This window comes from Geotrypetes seraphini, chromosome 8 (genome assembly GCF_902459505.1).
Source record: "Geotrypetes seraphini chromosome 8, aGeoSer1.1, whole genome shotgun sequence".
In the NCBI taxonomy this organism is placed as follows: domain Eukaryota; kingdom Metazoa; phylum Chordata; class Amphibia; order Gymnophiona; family Dermophiidae; genus Geotrypetes; species Geotrypetes seraphini.
The window spans coordinates 153,927,289-153,947,694 of NC_047091.1; the positions used below are offsets into that span (position 1 = coordinate 153,927,289).

The window sequence follows — 20,406 nt, forward strand, 5'->3', positions numbered from 1 at the left end:
GGGCTACCCACTTTTGTCCTGTTGGGTTCCAAGTCTAAGACCTGTGTTTTGCGGTCTCTGGAGGTGCGGCGTCTCCTTTTGTGATGCCTTGAGGCTACTACCGACTTCCGTCTGTCAGATTATGTTTGTCCTGGTGGGCCCTGCACGCCGGAGTCGGCCTGCTTCCGAGGCTACCTTCTCGCGTTGGTTGCATGCGGGCATTTCCGCGGCCCATGTGTCGGCGGGGAAGCAGCCTCCCCTTGGCGTGAGGGCTTACTCTCCTGGAGGAAGGGCTTCCTCATGGGCTGACTCTCATATGATCTCACCAGAGGAAATTTGTTGGGCGGCCACATGGGCTTCCCTTCATATTGGTTTTACGGGTTTTACCAGCTTGATGTGGCAGCGATGGGTGTTTCTGCCTTTGGCCCTTCTGTTCTAGCTGCAGGCTCATTGAGCCCCCTCTGAGTTTCGGGACTGCTTTGATACGTCCCGATAGTTCAGGCTCCAGAGGGATTGTACAAGAATGAAAGATTAGGTTTCTTACCTCTGCTAATCTTCCTTCTTGTAGATATCCTCTGGAGCCTGAACTCCCATCCATCTGTTTTGTCCAATTTGCCGGTTGCCTGCCAGTAACTGGTAAGTTGGCTTTCTCTCTTTGACCAGTCTCGCTAACATTTCCCAGCTTGTCCTTTTATTTAAGCTTATGGGGTTTTAGGGGTCCTGGGATGGTGCCCCTTCTGTTGTTAGGCTGGTTCTTCTTTAGTGACCTGTTCCTCAGGTTTGCAGGTGTGAAATATTTCAATTTCTTATTATCCTAACTTAATCTTTTATTGGCGGTTGTTGATTATGTATTTGGTTATCATGAGCAGCATTGATTTGTATCGGGGAGTTCCCGCACCCCCTTCTCTTTTTCTTGTGTTTCCTGTTTGTATTAGATATTCCTGGCTTTGCTACCTACTGAACTTCAAGGGGAGTGGCCGCATAGGTGACATCGCAGAAGGGGTTGGTGTTATTTTTAAGTTCTGCAGCCAAGGCTGGAATGGATGCATTACCCGATAGTTCAGGCTCTAGAGCAGGGGTGTCCAACATTTTGGCTTCCCTGGACCGCATTGGCTGGAAAAAATGTTTCTGGGGTCGCACAAACACGCAAATGCTGTAGCAAGTCAGAGGAAGGAGCCGGCAAGACAGTAAACACCTAGGGGCAGCAGAGGAAAACACTGCATCGCCCTCGACCGGGGCTGCACAAAATACTTCACGGTCCCTTGGGCCGCAGGTTGGACACCCCTGCTCTAGAGGATATCTACAAGAAGGAAGATTAGCAGGGGTAAGAAACCTAATCTTTCATTATCAGTAGTGTGCTGCAACGTTTGGTTCTTAGGCCTGTTCTTTTTAACATTTTTGTAAGTGATATGGCTGAAATATAAACAACCTGTGCTAAGCAGATGATACAACGCTCATCACCAGCAGCAAGGACATGCTATATCTACTGAGAAAAGACAAAGCCGAAAGTCATAACATAGGATTAGAACTGAACATAAAATGAAGATCATGAATGTGGAAAATTATGAAACCTTTTTTGAGTTTGAAGGTGACAGAATAGAAGTTCTAAAGAATTCCAATCTCCTGGACTCTTTTGTAAGCAAAGAAGCAACTAGCAGGGAAGAAATACTCCACAAAATAGCACTTGGTTGCTTTTCAATGAAAATTCTCAACAAAGTATTCAAAAGCAAGGAAATAACACTCCAAATGAATATCAGACTTGTCCACGTACTCATTTTGTCAGTAGCCAATTATGGATGTGAAAGCTGGACACTACGGAAACAAGACAGAAAGAAGATTGACTCATTTGAGCTTTGGTGCTGGAGAAGGATTTTATTTTTGCCGTGGACTGCCAGAAGAACTAATAAATCGATTCTGGAAAAGATCAAACCAGCTATGTCACTCAAAGCCCAAATGATGAAGTTAAGACTGTCTTATTTTGGTCACACTATCAGAAGAGAGAGATCACTGGAGAAGGACATCATGTTTGGAAAGATTGAAGAAACCAGGTGACGAGGATGACCTACAACCAGATGGCTGGACACGTTGAAAACAACCATGGGGATGATGCTGTAGGACCTTACCGGACTAACAGAAAACTGATTTATTTTCCTGTTTGGGAAAGGAATGTCCCCTGCTATCTCTTCCCACCCCCCCCCATCTCTAGCCACAGTCCTGGAAAATAATCTTGAGTTAAAGCCATTACTACTAGTGATCCTTATGTGTTGGTCTTTAGGAAGATAAATCCTCTACACATTTAACCACTCCTTGTTTCCTCTGATTCTACCCGTGCGTCTTAGGATCAGTGAACATAAGAATTACCTTACTGGGACAGACTGAAGGTCCATCAAGCCCAGCATCCTGTTTCCAACAGTGGCCAACCTAGGTCCCAAGTACCTAGCTAGAACCCAAAGAGTAAAACAGATTTTATGCTGATTATCCTAGAAATAAGTAGTGGATTTCCCCAAGCCATCTCAATAATAATAATAATAATAACAGCTTATATACCGCAATACCGTGAAGTTCTATGCGGTTTACAAAGATTAAGCAAAGGTACAAATTGATTGACTTTAAGAGGGGAGGAAGAAAGAGGGTTAATAGGACAGGAAATCCATTTTTGAGCAGAGAGTGATCAATAGAACAAGTTAATCGCTATAATGACCTATGGACTTCTTTTTTATTTATTTCTTTAAAACTTTTTTTATACCATTTACCAAAAAAAAACCCCAAAACCCTAAACTAAACATTTTTTAAACTCTGCTAAGCTAACTGATTTCACTACTTTCTTCAGCAGTGAATTCCAGAGTTTAATTAAACTTTGTGTGAAGAAATGTTTTCTCTGGTTTGTTTTATCTACTACTTAGTAGCTTCATCGCATACCCCTCTAGTCCTAGTATTTTTGGAAAGAGTAAACAAACGATTCACATCTACCCTTTCCACTCCACTCAGTATTTTATAGACCTCTATCATATCACCCCTAAGCCGCCTCTTCTCCAAGCTGAAGAGCCCTAACTGCTTTAGCCTTTCCTCTTATCATTTTCATCACCCTTCTCTGTACCTTTTTTAATTCCGCTACACCTTTTTTGAGATTCAGTGACCAGAATTGCATACAGTTCAAAGTGCAGACGTACCATAGAGCGATACAAGGGCATTTGAATATTTTCATTTTTGTTTTGCATTCCTTTCCTTATAATTCTTAATATTCTGTTTGCTTTCTTAGCCACCGCCTCTGCACATTGAACTGAGGGTTTCAACATATCCTCAACGATGATACCTAGATCCTTTTTCTGGGCAGTGACTCCTAATATGGAACTTGCTCAAACATCTAAGAGCCATACTGACATTCTCATAGTTATGACATCTTAAGCTGTAGACTTCTCCTGGTCATGTGGCTTTATATTCATTGATGAACTATTTATGGCAATGTAGATCTTTGAACTTCTCTGATAATTTCCTCATCCCGAGAACTTCCCTGTAAATATGACCTGTTTTCCTTTTTGGTGGTATCTGTACTGGTTTCTGTGCTGCCCCTGAAGCAGTTTGGAGAGTTTTACTCCTCCTAACTGCTAGAGAACTTGTGTGAACTGAGAAGACTTTGCTAAGAACCAGGTCGCAGTGAACGCAATGCTTCTGAATGACAGCTGTGTAAAAGGCAGTCTAACGGTCATATCTCACTTCAATCGCATATTTATTTCACAAAGTAACAATGCAGCATCCATAAAGCCAGACCAGACCCATTATTGTGTGTGACATTTCATGGGAAGCAGACAGGCTGTGAGTCACGCGTCTGGGACTCCTTGTTTATTGTGAGGCCAGAGCGCTCCAGCAATAACTGCTTTCTGTTAAAGTCCTTTTTATATTTTTATTGTCACAAGATAACTCATGATACATGAGCTGCTGATGTTCTCTAAAATGGGGATATAATGCAGTTTATATTTTATTTGCAGGCTGTTTGATCAACAAGCTGTTATGGAAACTGCTACCATTTCTGCTTCTGCTCTTTAAGGACTGTATTTATTTAAATGCATAATAGCCATCTCTGAAATCAAATGTAAAAAGTACATTCAGGGTGCAGTATAGATAGTACTGATGGAGTACACATTTGCCTTTTGGATGAGGAACATTATATAAAGTAAACTTTTTCTTGTAATTGTCAGATGGGAACAAGTAGAGGCAGGTTGACCACAGCAAAAGGGGGCCCATTCTCCCGTAACAGCCAGTAGTACACGGTGGCTATGGACCTAGATTGTTGACTAGGTAGCTATGGACCCAGCTCATTGCCAATCTGCCCCTGGGAACAAAGGAATGTCCTTTGATTCCTGAGTTGCTTTCACCTGAGAGAACCTCTTAGATTGTTGGTTCTTTGTTTGGACCTGGTAGGGCCCAAAGAACCACCAGGAAAACCAAAATGTGATGCTAATGCATAAAAGAGAGAAAAGTTCCAACTTTGTAAGGTTGAATAATCCAATATGGCTGACTTTCTGGGTTGTTGTGTTGCTTTACTATACTGCTTTTATTCTTTTGCTTTACCCTATTTAATGTACAGTGCTGCATACGTCTAGCAATGCTATAGAAATTATAAGCAGTAGTATTCTGGGACTTTGCTCATAGGGAAAGCTTTTGTTTGTTGATCCTTCTGATTATCACTTCATATACATAAATTGGACTTCAGAGGATGGTATTCAAAGGCATTGTCTTGCCAAAATGTAACCATATGAACTAAAGAGGGAGATGACAGTTAGATTTATGGGGGATAATTTTATAATAGAACACCCAGAATAGGTGTTATTTTCTAAAGAAAAGTAAGTCCCTACTTTTCTTGATAAAATACTAAGGGCAGGCGTGGACACTTGCATCACATAATTATAGAATTTTATAATCTACACATGTACTCATGTGATCTACCCACATTCTGACTAAATACTACCCCTGTGCACACCAACTAGCCATCAAGTCCTGGCACATTCTTTTCAAGTAGTCAGTATTCTATATTGGGTCCTTTATGCTTGTATGAGTGTTATAACGGCATATAAATGATTAAGATATCCCACTATAGCTGTTTACTTTACTGCTTAAAGTACACGGAACCATAATGGCAATATTTGACCACTGTCTGGCTAGCTTCATCTGACTATCTCAACCACAAGTACAGCAGGTCTAGAGCTAGATAAATTATCTTTGAGCTGCCGAAATCTGCAAACTTGCTACCACTAAATATTACCCCCAAGGATATCACCTCATTACTTTTTCTTCTTTTCCCCTAAAGAAGACTTATCAGACACAGAGGAGGTGTTCCCTAAAGAGATCTCCAAATGGAGTTCAAATGATCTTATGGATAAAATTGAAACCACAGAAGTTGATGATATCCAAGGTAATAAAATGATTTTAAAAAATCTTAAACTGAACTATTCAGAAAGACCAAAATCTCAAATCTTCGTTAAAATAGCAAAATGTCCTATGGTATTCAGTACTTAGGCCTGGATTCTAGTAACAGCATCCCAAAATTAGGCGGCAGTAGACGTCCTACCACTGTCTAACTAACCAATGAGGATTCGCTTTTTTTTTTTTTTTTTTAATCAATACAGTCAACAGTGCCTACGTTGAAGGCACTGTTCCCACGCCTAAGGAAATGCCTAGGCATGCCTAAGGACACTTGAAGCTAGTGTAGGTTGGTTTATGCCAGAAGTGGCCTTAGGTGACCCTAGACATTTTCGTAGGCGCAAACAGGCACCTTAAATGAAGGCCTGTAAAATGCTACATTTAAGGCGCCTGTTTTAAAAACAGCCACAATTCTATAAACGGCTCCAATGGCGGCTATTTTTAGGCAGCCACCAATACTGGTGTCGTTTATAGAATCCGGGCCTTACCTCCTTTTCTAGTTTATGTTGTGTAGAATATTGTTTTAGATCTAGTGGTATCCTTTTGTGTATTCTGAGATTTTATTGTGCTCATGGACAACAGATCCTTGAATCTTAGATATGTAGAGCTGACTTCCTCCTCTCCTGTTTTTTTATTTTCTGCAAAGTTCAGTAAAGCAGTGAAGCCCCCTTCCCCATTGAAAAGGTTTCTAGAAGTTACTTAGATTATGGACCAGTATTATGGAGTCTAAATTGATCATCTACCACAAGGCCAGTGCATCATTTCTAGTAGAAGATCTCAACCTTTATTTTCCTTTTCCCAAACTTCCCTATGCAAATTTTATTGTAACAATGCTATTGTTTTTCCCTTAAGTGTAATGATGTTTGTTTTTATGTATTGTTTTTCCTTTCCCCAATTTATATTCATTGTAAACCACTTAGATTTTAACCTTGGTTTTATATTTGTGGTATATTAAATAAATTGAACATGCACACAGTCCTTAGGATGCACCCAGGCAGGTAAGTTTTCAGGGTAGCCATAGTGGGTCCATTTAAAGCATGTGTCCCCAAACCCCAGTCTACAGCCCACTAGCGGGCTGCATCCATCTGACAACTGGGCCATGAGAGATCCTCCATCCCTCAGCAGAACCCCGTTGACCGCCAACCTCCATTCTGAAAAGCAGCAGCGGCAGCAACACTGAAAAGCAGCAGTGGCAGAAGCACTGAACAGGCTGCTTCACTGCCTTCCCTCTGCCACTGCATCATTGATGACATCATTAGTGACACGGTGGCAGAGGGAAAACCCTGGCGGGAAAGGCAGCAAAGCAGCCTGTTCAGTGCTTCCGCCACTGCTTTTCAGAACGGAGGTATGTCGGGGCTTCTGCAGTCGGAGGGTCATCAGGGTACTGCTGCATGTAGGGAATGGGAGGGAGAGATGGAACGGTGCTGCACAGGGAGATGGGTTGGTAGGGTCATCGGGTTCTGCTGCACGGAGGGGATGGGAGAGAGAAATGGAAAGATGCGCGGGGGGATGGGTTGTCGTGGTCATCGGGGTTCTGTTGCACATGAGAGATAGGAGGAAGAGATGGAAAGGTGCACAGGGGAATGGGTTGGCGGGGTTGTCGAGGTTCTTCTGCACGCATGTCACTGTCTTCCATCGTCCCCAGATGGGATCTTATGGTTGTAGGAAAACAAGCTCAGGGCTCCCACTGATTCTGCATTTTGGTAAGTTGTATAATTTTTATTATGATATTATAACTTAATAATAATAGAAATGTATATTGTGTATAAAACTGCCCTACGAACTTTACCCTCCCCCTCCACACACACACACACACACACACCGGTCCCTGGAAAAATTTGCTTCTATAAAAGCGGTCAAGTTTCAAGTTCAAGTTTCAAGTTTATTAATAAAATTTGATAAATCGCCTATTCGAATCACTAAGCGATGTAGTAATCAAAAATATAGTAAGATAAAAGAGGTAAACATTTAACAATATTCTTATGTCGTAAACAAACATGAGGTTGGGAAGGAAAGGATAAAAGTTACAATTTTCAATTGGGGTAGAAGAAGGGAAAAAACAAAAGGAAAAGGGAGGTAAGCCACAGCATTCTTAGGAATCTAACTCTACTTTTAAATATTGAAAGCATCTTTAAATAAATAGGATTTTAAAAGTTTTTTAAATGTTAAAACATCTTTTTCGTTACGAATGTATTGTGGAAGGGCATTCCACCATAGGGGACCCGTCACGGAGAATATGTCTGCTCTTCTTGTACCAATGATTTTCAGGGAGGGGACTGATAGAAGGTTCTGGCCAGCAGAACGAAGTGAGCATTGGGAATTGTAAGGTATTAAGAGTCTAGATATGAATTGGGGTTCGTCGGAGGCCAAAGTTTTGAAGATGAGCAGTATTATTTTGAAGGTGATTCTGTGACTAATTGGGAGCCAATGAGAATCTATCAGTAGTGGAGAGACATGGTCATATTTCCTGGCATTATATATTAGTTTAATAGCGGTATTTTGGATCAATTGTAATCTCCTTTTTTCTTTCTGTGAGATATTAAGAAAAAGTGCATTGCAATAGTCGAGTTTTGCTATTACTAGAGAATGGATTAGTATCTTAATGGAACTAGGGCTCAGGAATTTGGATATCGACCTAATAAGACGTAGTTTGAAAAAACAGTTTTTAATAGTGAGGGAAATATGATCATGATAGGTAAATTTTTCATCGATTACTACTCCAAGGATTTTAACTGAAGGGACTAAGTTTAGTGTAGTGTTATTGAGGGTAAATGAATTTAACAGAGTTATATCTTTTCTCCAAGTAAATAGTACAGATTAAGTCTTCTTTATGTTGAGAGCTAATTTATTTGAATTAAGCCAGGTATGTATTGTTTCCAGTTTGTGATTAATGGATTTGATTTCTTTATCACATTTTGGATCTAAGGGATGTATAAGTTGAATATCATCAGCGTAGGAGAATGGGGTGAAGCCCATGGATTGGCAAATGCTTAGCAGTGGGGAAAGAAATAGGTTAAACAAAAGAGGAGACAAGATGGATCCTTGAGGGATACCGAATGTAGAGGAATAGGTTTTGGACATGTCATTATTGAACTTAACGGAAGAAGTGTGATTAGTGAGATATGAAGTTAGCCAATTTAGGACATTGTCTGTAATGCCTATTGATTCCAGCCTACGTAACAGTAAGTCATGATCTATGGTGTCAAAAGATGCTGAGATATCTAGAGAGAAAAGAATGACGGATTTGTGATGGTCCAAATGATATTGAATGTTTGAAGTTAATCCTATAAGTGAATATTCTGTGTTATGAAATTTTCGAAAACCTGTTTGGTTTGGGTGTAATGCATTAGTGCTCTCTATGAAGTCAGAGAGTTGATTAAATATGAGTTTCTCTGTTAATTTCCCCAAGAATGGCAAGTTAGCTATTGGCCGATAGTTTGTAGAATCATTTATACTAATTTTGTGATCTTTGATGATAGGGGTAATGATAGCGGTTTTCCAGAGGGAGGGGACAGTGGCTGTGATTAGACTCTCCTGAATTAGTGAGTGGATAAAAGGTCCAAAATGGGAAAAATATTTTTTTAGATAGTAAGGTGGAATGATCTCAGATCCGGAATTCTTTAGGTTGACTTGTTGAGTGTCAAAAAATTTGGGGACCACTGATTTAATGCATATTTCTTGTGGCTATGCTAAATACCTGACTGGCTAGGTGTGTCCCAAATACTGAGTTGAGAATCACTGGTTTTGTAGTGAAAAGCTGTAAATGTGTTATACAAACCAATTGGTTGAAATCGGGCAAACAGTTTTTCAGGTAATACCGATTTGCATATGGTTAAAAAAAGTCTTTGTTATCATGTACTGTATGCTGTGCCTGTAGTTTCAAGTCCACCTCACTAGTGATTTTTTTTTTTTTATCATTATCACTGAAAAAAGTAGCCTTCCTGCAAGCCCACCTTAATCCTCCATTGCCCCAGGTACAAAATAAAGCCCAGATTCTCTATACGGCACCTATCTTTCTTGTGAATTGCGCCTACGTAGGCACTTTAGATTGCCTAATATCACTTTCATCATTAGCCACGCCTACAATAGTGTTAGGTGGCCTAAAGCGCCTTCGGGGGCGCTGGTAGGTGCTTTAACTTTAATGTCTTTTGTAATTTTAAACGGCATTTCTTAATTAACTTAGGAGCTGTTTGTAGAATTTCCCCCTAAGTAGCCACAAAAAAGTGGTATATAATTACCTTTCTAATTTCAGTCCCCCCCCAGATGAAGACTGTAGTAGGAACAAAGAGGCATTATGACCACTGCCTTTAAAACTGCCACTAACTTTCACTAACTTTATTTATTCAATTTTCTATACCATTCTTCCAAGGGAGCTCAGAACGGTTTCCATGAATTTATTCAGATACTCAAGCATTTTCCATGTCTGTCCACCTAGGGCAATGGGGGATTAAGTGACTTGCCCAGGGTCACAAGGAATAGCATGGGTTTGAACCCACAACCTCAGGGTGCTGAGGCTGTAGCTTTAACTACTGTGCCACACTCTCCCCTTTGATTGATGCAGTTGTCCAGGTCTTGCTACGTCTGAGTAAATGGAACCAATGTTTCAGTCATCATGCTGTAGCTTTTTTCAGGGTATGCTGTGAAGTCTCTAGTTTGTCTTTATATATATATAATGGGTTCTCAGACCTGACTGACTGGGATTTGAAGTGATTTTGGTGGGAAATTGAGGAAGTCATTGGTCATGAATTTTAATTTTGGTGGGAAAGTCCGTTGGTCACAAATTTTGAATTTTGTCAGAAAAGTCAGTTGGTCACAATTTTAAATTCTGACAGGAATGAGGCTGAATATTTGCTAGGACAGCTCTGACTCTGAAGAGGGGGAGTCTAAGAGAACAAATCACTAGTGTCTATAATAATAGCATCTTAACTGCTAGATGACACCTGGCTCTTTTTGCCCTTTTAAATCAGTCACTTCTTGTTAGTGTTATCAACTTAAAAAGGCCAAAAAGAATCTTCTTTATCAGTGTTTCCCTAACTAATGGACACATCATACTAATGTTGTATGCCATACCACCAGGAATACAGAGCTTCATGTGGCCTGCAAACCCAACAATGTCACAAAGTCCCATGGCACAAACAGTATCGACGCATACACCTCATTCATTGCTAGCAATGCCTGGTCTCTGTTCCCTTAATCTGTAACTTATTTGCAGGGTCATTTTTTAAATAAAGGTTTTATTATCCAATATATTTTTCCATTTTGTTCTTTTTCTTTTCTTTTAGGGGATCTCTATAATGAACCATCAGCTGTAAGTTCCAGTATGGAACAGTTAAGCATAATTGAGGTATGTGCAACCCCTGGGGGGAACCCCAAATGAATATGGAATTGATTTTGTTTGAGCTATGTTGAATCAAATTTAAGAATGACACATCTATGTTTTTCCCTGTTGATAATGTTTTTGCATTTATATCATTAGATATTAGTTTTCAGGAGGATTTGAAAGAATAGTGTTTGGTCAGATTTGCATAGCTCATCTGTTGAAACATTTCTCCATTCTGTATTTTCTGCATGCCGTGTGGTAGAGGGTACACTATAGTACAGAGAGACTCTTCACCGTCTGCAGTTTTATATGTGCACCTCTTGCTGAAACCTCAACTCTCAACTCAACCTCAAACCTCAACCTCAACTTGCTGAACTCAAAACTCTCAACAAATTTCCCCTCACCCAACAAAGAAAAACAAAATACATCTGGTAGTGAGTGACCAGCCTGTATCTAAAAGTCAAGAGCAGGGCAGGTAATGTGGACAAATCAAAAGCTAGGGTCCTACCACTCTCTCCTCCTCCTTGCAGCTTGTCAAGATCATATGCTCTCTGTCTCTATCTCTCTCTCATATTCAGGCCATCCACAGCACTTTTCTCCATTCAGTTCCTCAGGCCATCATATACACCACATTTTTTTTTCCTTCAATATTGTCACTTCCCCTAATTTCTTTTTCTTCCTTGCTTCTTTTCCTCCCTCCCTACTCCCTCTGCACTTTAATTTTTTCTCCTTTTGCGCAGGGAGTTTAATAGCTCTCTTCCTGCTCCACTCCCTAAATCTTTTTTAGCCTGTTCTGATTCTCATTTCCCCTTGACCCAATCTTCTATTTCCCTATACTCCCCAGCAAACTCCAGTGCATTTTTCCCTAACCAGTTGCTGTTTGATGCAGGTTTAGCTCACCCATTCTTTCACTGCTTCTCACTCTCCTCTACAGGTGAGACTTCCTTTCCTTGGTAGGTTTAAAACTCATCTTCAATTTGTGACTCCCTGTTGGCTACAGGCTTATATCACTTCCCTTCTCTTCTCTCCCTGGCTCCAGGCACATTTCTGTTTTCTGGGATTGCACTGCAGCACTTCCCCTGATACTCACAGATTCCAGGTCAATGACGACCCTCTGCCTGTAGAGCCTACATGAGATTTTTTTCTACATGCTCACCCTGAGCTCTGGAAGCCTAGCAAGGATCACAGTTTGAAACCTCAGAGAATACTTGTCAAGTGAGAAAACATATTCCAGCAGCCCAGGGCTGCCTACATGATATTGCTCCAGTAGCCAAGGAACAATCATCCAGCTCTTGGAACCGAGCTGAGATCTGGGAGATGGCTGCAGAGTTTTACTAAGAGCCAAGAGAACAAGGATTTAGCAATTAAACACGAGGAGCACCAGGGAGCCTAACCAAGAAACACATAGTTAGATCTCTCTAATACTCTTTTATCTACCAAACGTTATCTAAAACCCATAATTTCACCCTATTCTTATCTCCTAAAGACCTTCACTTCCCTTTGGTAACTCTTTACCCAACATATATTACCTTAAAAATTCTATGTCATCGCTTATTCTATTCCTTCAAATTTTGAATGTAATTTTTGTTTTAGTTTGGATGTAATCCGCCTTGAACCGCAAGGTAAAGGCGGAATAGAAATCACTAATGTAATAGTTTGTGAGACAATATGTCCCTTTTCCCCCTCCCTCCAATTTTGTCAATGATTTCCTGCCACCTCTTCCTACTGCTGCTGCTCTGCTACCTTTTTAGGTTCAGGTAGCCCAGTGCCCATTTTACCTTGTGTGTGATATGATAAGGAATAGTAATTTTAATTTTTGTGAGGAATTGAAACAGAGCTATTCTCCATTCCCCTTCAGTTTAATCCCCGACCATAGCCCCTCTCAATAGTACCAGAGCTGCCAAATGAAAGTAAGTTTTAAAGGGAAGATTTCCAGTTCATGGAATTCCATGCTTCCACAACCTTGTTCCCTTTCCCCATCCTTCTAATGAAATATTTTATTTATCCATTTGACTGCAAGGTTGGAAGAAAAGAGCAGATCCCCAAAACTGACCCAGCTCAATTAGCAATATAAATACATTCCCACTCATTGATTCTAGGGCTCGCTCAGTTGTGGGGAGCAGCTGATGAATTCAAACTGTGCTTCCAAAAATCTGAAAATTATCTTTTCTTTGCTTGTTCTCGATTTTTTTTATTTTTCCTGGTTTCACCTCTCCTGCCACTTCAATCCCTCCAACCCGATCCTCTCTCTTCTGAGAACTTTTTTCTCAGCCCTCTGCTTTTTTAACCCCACACAGGTCCTCTCCCTGTCCTCATCTCTGTTTTTATTTCTTCAGCCCATCCCTCACCCACTTTTCTTTATATCATAGACAATGCCCCTCCCCAGCTTGCATTCAGTTACTCTCTCATAGTTTATGTGTCTTCCCTCAACCTCTTTTCCTAGGGTAACCAGATTTCTTAATGAAAAAAGAGGACATGGGACCCCGCTTCATTCCACCCTCAGCCTCACCTTGTTCCACCTCTAAACACCCCATTCCACTCCCAGCCCTGCCCCATTCCGCCCCCACACAAATCTCTTCTCTTCTTCCCCAACTCTGGGCCGCATCTGGAAGACCTCTGAGCATGCACAGATGTGATACGATGATGTCACATGCATACGCCCATCTGTGTGACCTTATCGTGTCATATCTGCACATGCTAGGAAGCCTTCCAGATGGCCCCAAGCTCGAGGCCTTCCAAATCCCGGACAAACTGCCGGGTTTTGAAAATCAGTCTGGACATCTGGACAGTCCTCTAAAAAGAGGACATGTCCGGTGTGTGCCCAGACATCTAGTAACCCTATCTCTTCCCCTCACAATCCATCCCTTTCTGCTCTCAGTTTCTATGTCTACTCTTTCCTTTCCCATGGCCTTTCTCAACACTTCTCCTTCTCTCTATGGTAGACTTAAGGCAGGAAACCTGTCTGACGTGCACGGCAGCTCTTCTTTGTTTCCTGCTATTACCCCATTGGTCAAATATTTCTTAGCCAGCCAATAGGCTGCAAGAGAAGGCAGGACCAGTAGCATAGGAGACATCAACCTTCCATCCTTCTTTTCCTGGAGTCTATTGGTTGGCTAAGGAATGTCTGACCAATGGTGTCTCCTAAGCTACTGGTCCTACTTCCTTTGTAGCTTAATTGCTAGCTAAGGATGTCGGACCAATGGTCTGTAAGGGAGGGGAGGCAGCGATAGCTGCAGAGATACAGCATTACTTTCTACAACTCTACATTGGGAAGATTTTAGCTCTGATGTCTGGGCAGTGCTGGAAAGAATATTGGGGTGCTTTAGCACACACAGAGCTAGCGCCTATGATAAAAGCCCATAAGAATTGCCATACTGGGACAGACCAAAAGTCCATTAATCCCAGTATCCTGTTTCCAGAAGTAGCCAACCCAGGTCCCAAGTGTTTAGCTAGATCCCAATTAGTAAACAGATGTTATACCACAACTCAGGTCTCTGGAATAGGGTTACCAGATTTTCCTGAAGGAAAATCTGGACCCATGGCTATGCCCCCAGACCTGCCCAGTTCTTCCCGCATCACACCCCGTCCGAGCCCCACCCCCCTTAACCTGTTCGTGTGTCGGGACGGCATGCACAGATATGACCCGATGACATCGTGCGCGTGATGTCATCGCGTTGCATCCACGTGTTCATGGATGCCATCTCGACTTTGGAAGCTGTTCAAAACCTGGACAATGTGCCAGGTTTTGAAAAGCTATCCAGACCTCCAGACATGTCTTCAAAAGGAGGACATGTCCAGGGAAATCCGGACGTTTGGTAACCCTACTCTGGAAGTTTGAGCCGAGCAGGGCCATAAGTTTGGAACGAGTCTCACCTTCATGGTTTCAAGTCTCATGAGTTAAACTACAAGACCAACCTGAACTTCTGGCTCCATGCAGCTCAGACTTGCAGAGAGCTGAGTCAACACTGGGGAAGGAGGAAGCCTATTGTTTGTTCTGCAGCTGAAGCCAGTTGAGGATATAGAGACTGGGTAAAGCCTGGGGTGGTACATGAGAGAGAGCAAGTGGACCAGATGAAGGTTGCAGGTAGATGAGTCAGAGAGACTGGCTGGGAGGGGATGACACACACTGTTGTATTTTGCCACTATTTGATGAAGCATATGGCAAAATACAACAGTTCATGTTTTGGCCCTCTGAATGCAAGAAATATATATAAAATGTAGCCCTTGATAGAAAAAGGTTGGACAAGCCTGCTTTAGTTGTTTGCCTCAGCAGTGCCCATGCTCTTCCCACCAGTTTAGCGACTGGCTGCAGAAATTGCAGTAAGAATCCAACTCCAGATGAGTTGATTGCAAAGCAACTCTGTTGAGCAGCTGCTTTCTTTGTCTTCTCCATTATTTGTGGATGCTCCTTCAAGAATCTTGGAAGGAAGCCCTGTCTTGGAAGTTTCTGGATGTTGTGCAGTGGTGGAGATGAGAGAAGCTGATGGAAGGGATATTGAAGACTGTAACAGCAGTAAGTGGGTCTTGTAAATAGGGCCGATGTTCTGCTTTCAACCTCATATGTTTTTTTTTAATTTATATAAATTTTGTTACCTAATGAGATCAGTTGTTTGATCATTCAGACTACAAAATAAATAAATCCATTAGATAAATGTCCAAAAATTGCTGAACTGCAAAATCTGATGCCATGTAGTCTGTTATGCCTCGCTGCAGAATGGCTTGTGGCTTTCCCCACTCCTCACACTGAAAGCAGGAGGCAGCACTAGGAATGATGTAACTTCTATTCGGGTTCCACTGCCATGCAGAGTCAGAATGTGTTGGTAAATGGATGCACTTGTATTTGGTACACAAAGATGCTAAGAGACCTTAGAGTTGGCGGCTTTAATTAGTTGGAACGTTTTTACAGTAAGTCAAGAACATAGGTTGCCAAGAGCAATGCACTAATGAGTCAAAGCAACAGCTCTGGCTAGATTGCCAGTTTCTGGGCTTGTTTCCTCTTCCGGTCGTATTGCTGAGGCTCCTTTCTCATCCCTCCCAGGTTGAAGTATGTTATCATGCAAGAATCATGCCTTTGCATCTGAATTCAAGAAAGCATGGACCAGGCACAGAGGATCTTTCAAGGAGAAGGGAATATAGAGCTTAGTACTTGTAAGACTGAGCAAACTGGATGGGCCATATGGTCTTTAACTCCTGTCATTTTTGCTGTTTTTGTATTTTAGAGAAAGCATAGACACAGTTTTTATGTGTGTATTTACTATCATCATCCTATCTGGAGACCTGAGCCAAAGCCACCTTCATAGCCTAAGTTTACAGTACACCACTTTATTAAATCAGTAATGTTAGCCCATGTTGATGAGCCTAAACCATAACCTCAAATCCTCAAGATTAAGACAGAAAGCATTAATTGGTTTATCTCTTTCAATCTGCTCCTTTTATTCCTTAATACTTTCTCTCTTTCTTCCCCCTGCCCAAATCGGCACTTTTCTGCCAAAGGCCAATATAGCTGGGGACAGAGAATAAGAAGAATGACCTGGTGGTTAATGCAGTAGCCTGAGAACCCGGGGAACTGTGTTTGATTCCCACTGCAACTCCTTGTGACTCTGGGAAAGTCACTTAACCCTCCATTGCCCCAGGTACAAAAGAAGTACCTGTATATAATATGTAAACCGCTTTGATTGTAACCACAAAAAAGTGTTACATCAAGTCCCATTCTCCCTTACACCCTTACAAGGTTCATGCTGATGCTCCAAGGAAGGACCAGCAATCTGAACTTACAGAAGTAGCAAAAAATGTGTGTGTTGAGGGGGGGGGTTGATAGTCAGCCAGTAGCAGTGAGTATTTTTTTTAGCTGTTGGCAGTGTTATTCCTAGATAGCCAATGCCAGGCACTGGTATTGACTCTCTCATTCAGTCTTTACTATCTCATTTCTGTTCATTTGATTTTGAGATTACAAATTATCCAAAATACTGTTGCCAAGGTGATTTTTGGATTAAAAAGATCAGACTGTTACACCTACTTTGATAAGGCTTCAATGGTTGCCAGTCAAGACTTGACTTATTTCTAAGATGTCATACTGAATTTATAAGATGTTTATGGGAACGTGTCCTGAATATCAAATTTCTCTATTCTCATTGTCCTCACGAGCTATCTATTTCTACTTGGTATATTTTCCATCTTTTGCTAAGGTTAAGTACAAAAGATCTGTAACTTCATCGTTTCCGTACTAATGATAAAACCCCCTCAATTGATGTACACCACAACCCAAAATAATGATAATGAAACAGGATATCCTCAGTGTGAGGTAATAGCGAGGGGAGGAGAACTGAGGATATCCTGTTTCATTATCATTATTTTGGGTTGTGGTGACTCAGGGGAGATATGATAGAGACCTTCAAGATCATGAGGGGCATAGAGAGGGTGGATAGGGACAGATTCTTCAGACTGAAGGGGACAACAAGTACGAGGGGGCATTCGGAGAAACTGAAGGGAGATAGGTTCAAAACAAATGCAAGGAAGTTTTTTTTCACCCAAAAGGTCGTGGACACATGGAATGCGCTACCGGAAGAAGTGATCAGGCAGAGTACGGTACAGGGATTCAAACAGGGATTGGACGGATTCCTGAGGGATAAAGGGATCGTGGGATACTGAGAGAGATGCTGGGATGTAACACAGGTATAGAAAGCTAACCAGGTAATAAGTATAGTAACCCAATAGGTCGTGCATGTGCAAGACCGGAGGGTTAGGACTACGATGGGAAGATAGGACTTAAATGAGAAAACAAGGTGGCAAGTGAGCCCCTTCTGGTGATGCAGACAGGCGTGACCTGTTTGGGCCGCCGCGCGAGCGGACTGCCGGGCAGGATGGACCTATGGTCTGACCCGGCGGAGGCACTGCTTATGTTCTTATGTTATCAATTGAGGGGGTTTTACCCTGTTCACACATTTTTGTCCAAGATACCACCCTCAGAACCTATTGACTTCACTGCTTTTTTGCTGTATCTTTTGTATAGAATTCTATGAGCATTGGAGCATTTAGCGCTCCAGGTGGCTGTACAAACCTTTACTGTGGCTTAGTAAAAGGGGAAGTAAGTGCTGAATACTGGCACTTAACCACTTAAGTACTGACTCCATCTTGGAGCACCCACAAAATAACCAGCTTTCAGTGTAGCAGTCAGTGTTGATATTCAGCGGCACTAACCGTTAAGTACTAGCCCCATACAAGCAATTTAACTGGCCGAGAGCTGTTATACTAGATGCAGCCATTTCAGAAATAAAATATGATCCCATTCACTTGTTCCACAATTGAAGTGAAAATAACTGGACACGCAAGCAACTTTCATAGCTACACAGGGTGTCGTGTACGAAGAAATGTCTCCTCTTCCTCCCCGTTGGCACCTCCTGTGTACTTCCACTTAAGGCAGGAGGCACTGGCATAGTGAGGATGAGAGGTGCCCGGAGTGGTGGCACCCTTCCCTTCCCCTGTACCTCTTTAACGTTCCCGGCGCGAGTAGCAACTCCAACTTGTAGCTCGTGCCAGCATCAGCTCTTCCTCTGATATCACTTCCTAGGTGTGGGTCCAGGAAGTGACATCAGAGGAACAGCCAACGCTGGCATAAGCAGCAGGTTGGAGTTTCTGTTCGCACCGGAAACATTAAAGAGGTAAAAGGGAAGGGGCGCACATATAGGGAAGAAACAATGGAATGGGTGAGAGGTGGACAAGTGCTGGTGGACCACCACCCCTTATTACACCACTGGCAGGAGGAAAGAATGATCTGAGGAATAATAGTGTAGAATAGAGGGTGAGGAAAGGGAAAAGGATGCTGGGTTGAAGAAGAGAGAAAAAAGGGGATAGTAAGTTGTGGTAAAGTCACTACTGCAACCGAAGTAGGTACTGCTCTGCTGGAGCTACCAACGCTGAGGAATGGGCGAGGTGCCAATTTATTTTTATTATTTGTTTTAATTTTGATAGACTGCCATATCTGTAAAACAGGTCAAGGCAGTTTACAATGAAAAATAAGGAAAGGAACTCCAAGTCTGTCTGCTGTATAAAGATTTTGTCTATTATCTGTTGTTTGTTCCCCCATCTTTATTAATAGCATTTTATTGTACAACGCTTTGAATGAAATGATAAGCGTTTAATCAAAATTTTAATAAACTATGAAACTATGAAAAGGAATAAGAAAAAAGGCATCACAGGTTCCACCAACAATTGACTCTCTGAAGACCAAAGATTAATGCAGCAGGTTTGATCACCCATTAAGCCTCCCACGCCCTACCAAAATCAACATTGAAGAAGTATGTTTTTAAATTCATCCTGAATTTCTTATAGCTGGTTTCTTAGCATATGGGCAGAGTGTTCCAAAGGGAAGTCATGACATAAAAAAGAGATGATGTTTCTTATGGACTTTCAGTTGGTGCAAGAAGGATCAGGAAGAGCTAATCTATGGTAGTTTAAAGAAATAAGAGAGGCCAGATAATCAGAGGTCCCATTATGAACTGCTCTATGGGTTAAAACTAATTTCTTAAATTGAATCCTTGGCAACAATTCAGACACAAAAGTAAGAGTGATATGATCCCCTTTCTTTGCCCTTTCTTTGTTTGTTTTTGAGGAATTGCCTTTTGCAGTTGGGACTAATTCTACTCGAGTCTACATATCCACAATTTTCAGCTTTGGGCAGAAAATGTCTTGGAGAAAGATCTAAATGCTTTGTGTAAAGGATAATGGTAAGATGCTAAGTGTAAAGGATAATGGTAAGAGGTCATGGACTTGATATACTACCTTTTTGTAGGTAAAATCAAAGCGGTTTACTGCTACTGGGGGAGCATCTGGGCGAACTGCCCTCTAGAAATGAAAGTTGTTCTAGGGAAGACTGAGCTTTGTGGAAAATGCTTTCCTGTGCAATTACACTGAACATAAGAATATAAGCATTGCCTCTGCTGGGTCAGACCAGAGGTCCATCATGCCCAGCAGTCCGCTCATGCGGCGGCCCATCAGGTCCTGGACCTGTATAGTATTTCTCTTTCTATACCCTTCTATCCCTTTTTCCTTCAGGAAATTATCCAATCCTTTCTTGAATCCCAATATCGTGCTCTGTCCTATCACTCCCTCTGGAAGTGCATTCCAGGTGTCCATCACTTCCTAGCATTGGTTCTGAATCTGTCCCCTTTTAATTTTTTCTGAATGCCCTCTCGTTCTTGTAGTTTTCGAAAGTTTGAAGAATCTGTCCCTCTCTACATTCTCTATGCCCTTCATGATCTTGTAAGTCTCTATCATGTCCCCTCTAATCCTCTGCTTTTACAGGGAAAAGAGCCTCAGTTTCTCTAGTCTTTCAGCATATGAAAGGTTTTCCATATCTTTTATCAATCGCGTCGCTCTTTTCTGACCCTCTCAAGTATCGCCATATCCTTCTTAAGGTACGGGGACCAATATTGGACGCAGAACTCCAGATGCGGGCGCACCATCGCCCGATACAACAGCAGGATAACCTCTTTTGTTCTGGCTGTAATACCTTTCTTGATAATACCTAGTATTCTATTTGCCTTTTTTGAGGCCACTGCACACTGTGCCGACGGCTTCATTGTCTTGTCCACTATTACCCCCAAGTCCTTTTCTAGGGTACTTTCACCCATTACCAGCCCTCCCATCGTGTAGCTGTACTTCGGGTTTCTGTTTACCACATGCAAGACTTT

General features: G+C 41.8%; 1 protein-coding gene across 7 annotated transcripts in view; it reads left to right on the forward strand.

Moving 5' to 3' along the window:
• The window catches only part of PITPNM2 (phosphatidylinositol transfer protein membrane associated 2), a 489,035-nt gene that overhangs the window by 346,116 nt on the left and 122,513 nt on the right, over positions 1-20,406 (forward strand). For all 7 annotated transcript variants that reach the window (XM_033953942.1, XM_033953939.1, XM_033953943.1 and 4 more), the window contains exons 8-9: positions 5,285-5,389; positions 10,680-10,741. In XM_033953942.1, coding sequence (XP_033809833.1) covers positions 5,285-5,389; positions 10,680-10,741 — 167 coding nt within the window. The remainder of the gene's footprint in view (positions 1-5,284; positions 5,390-10,679; positions 10,742-20,406) is intronic.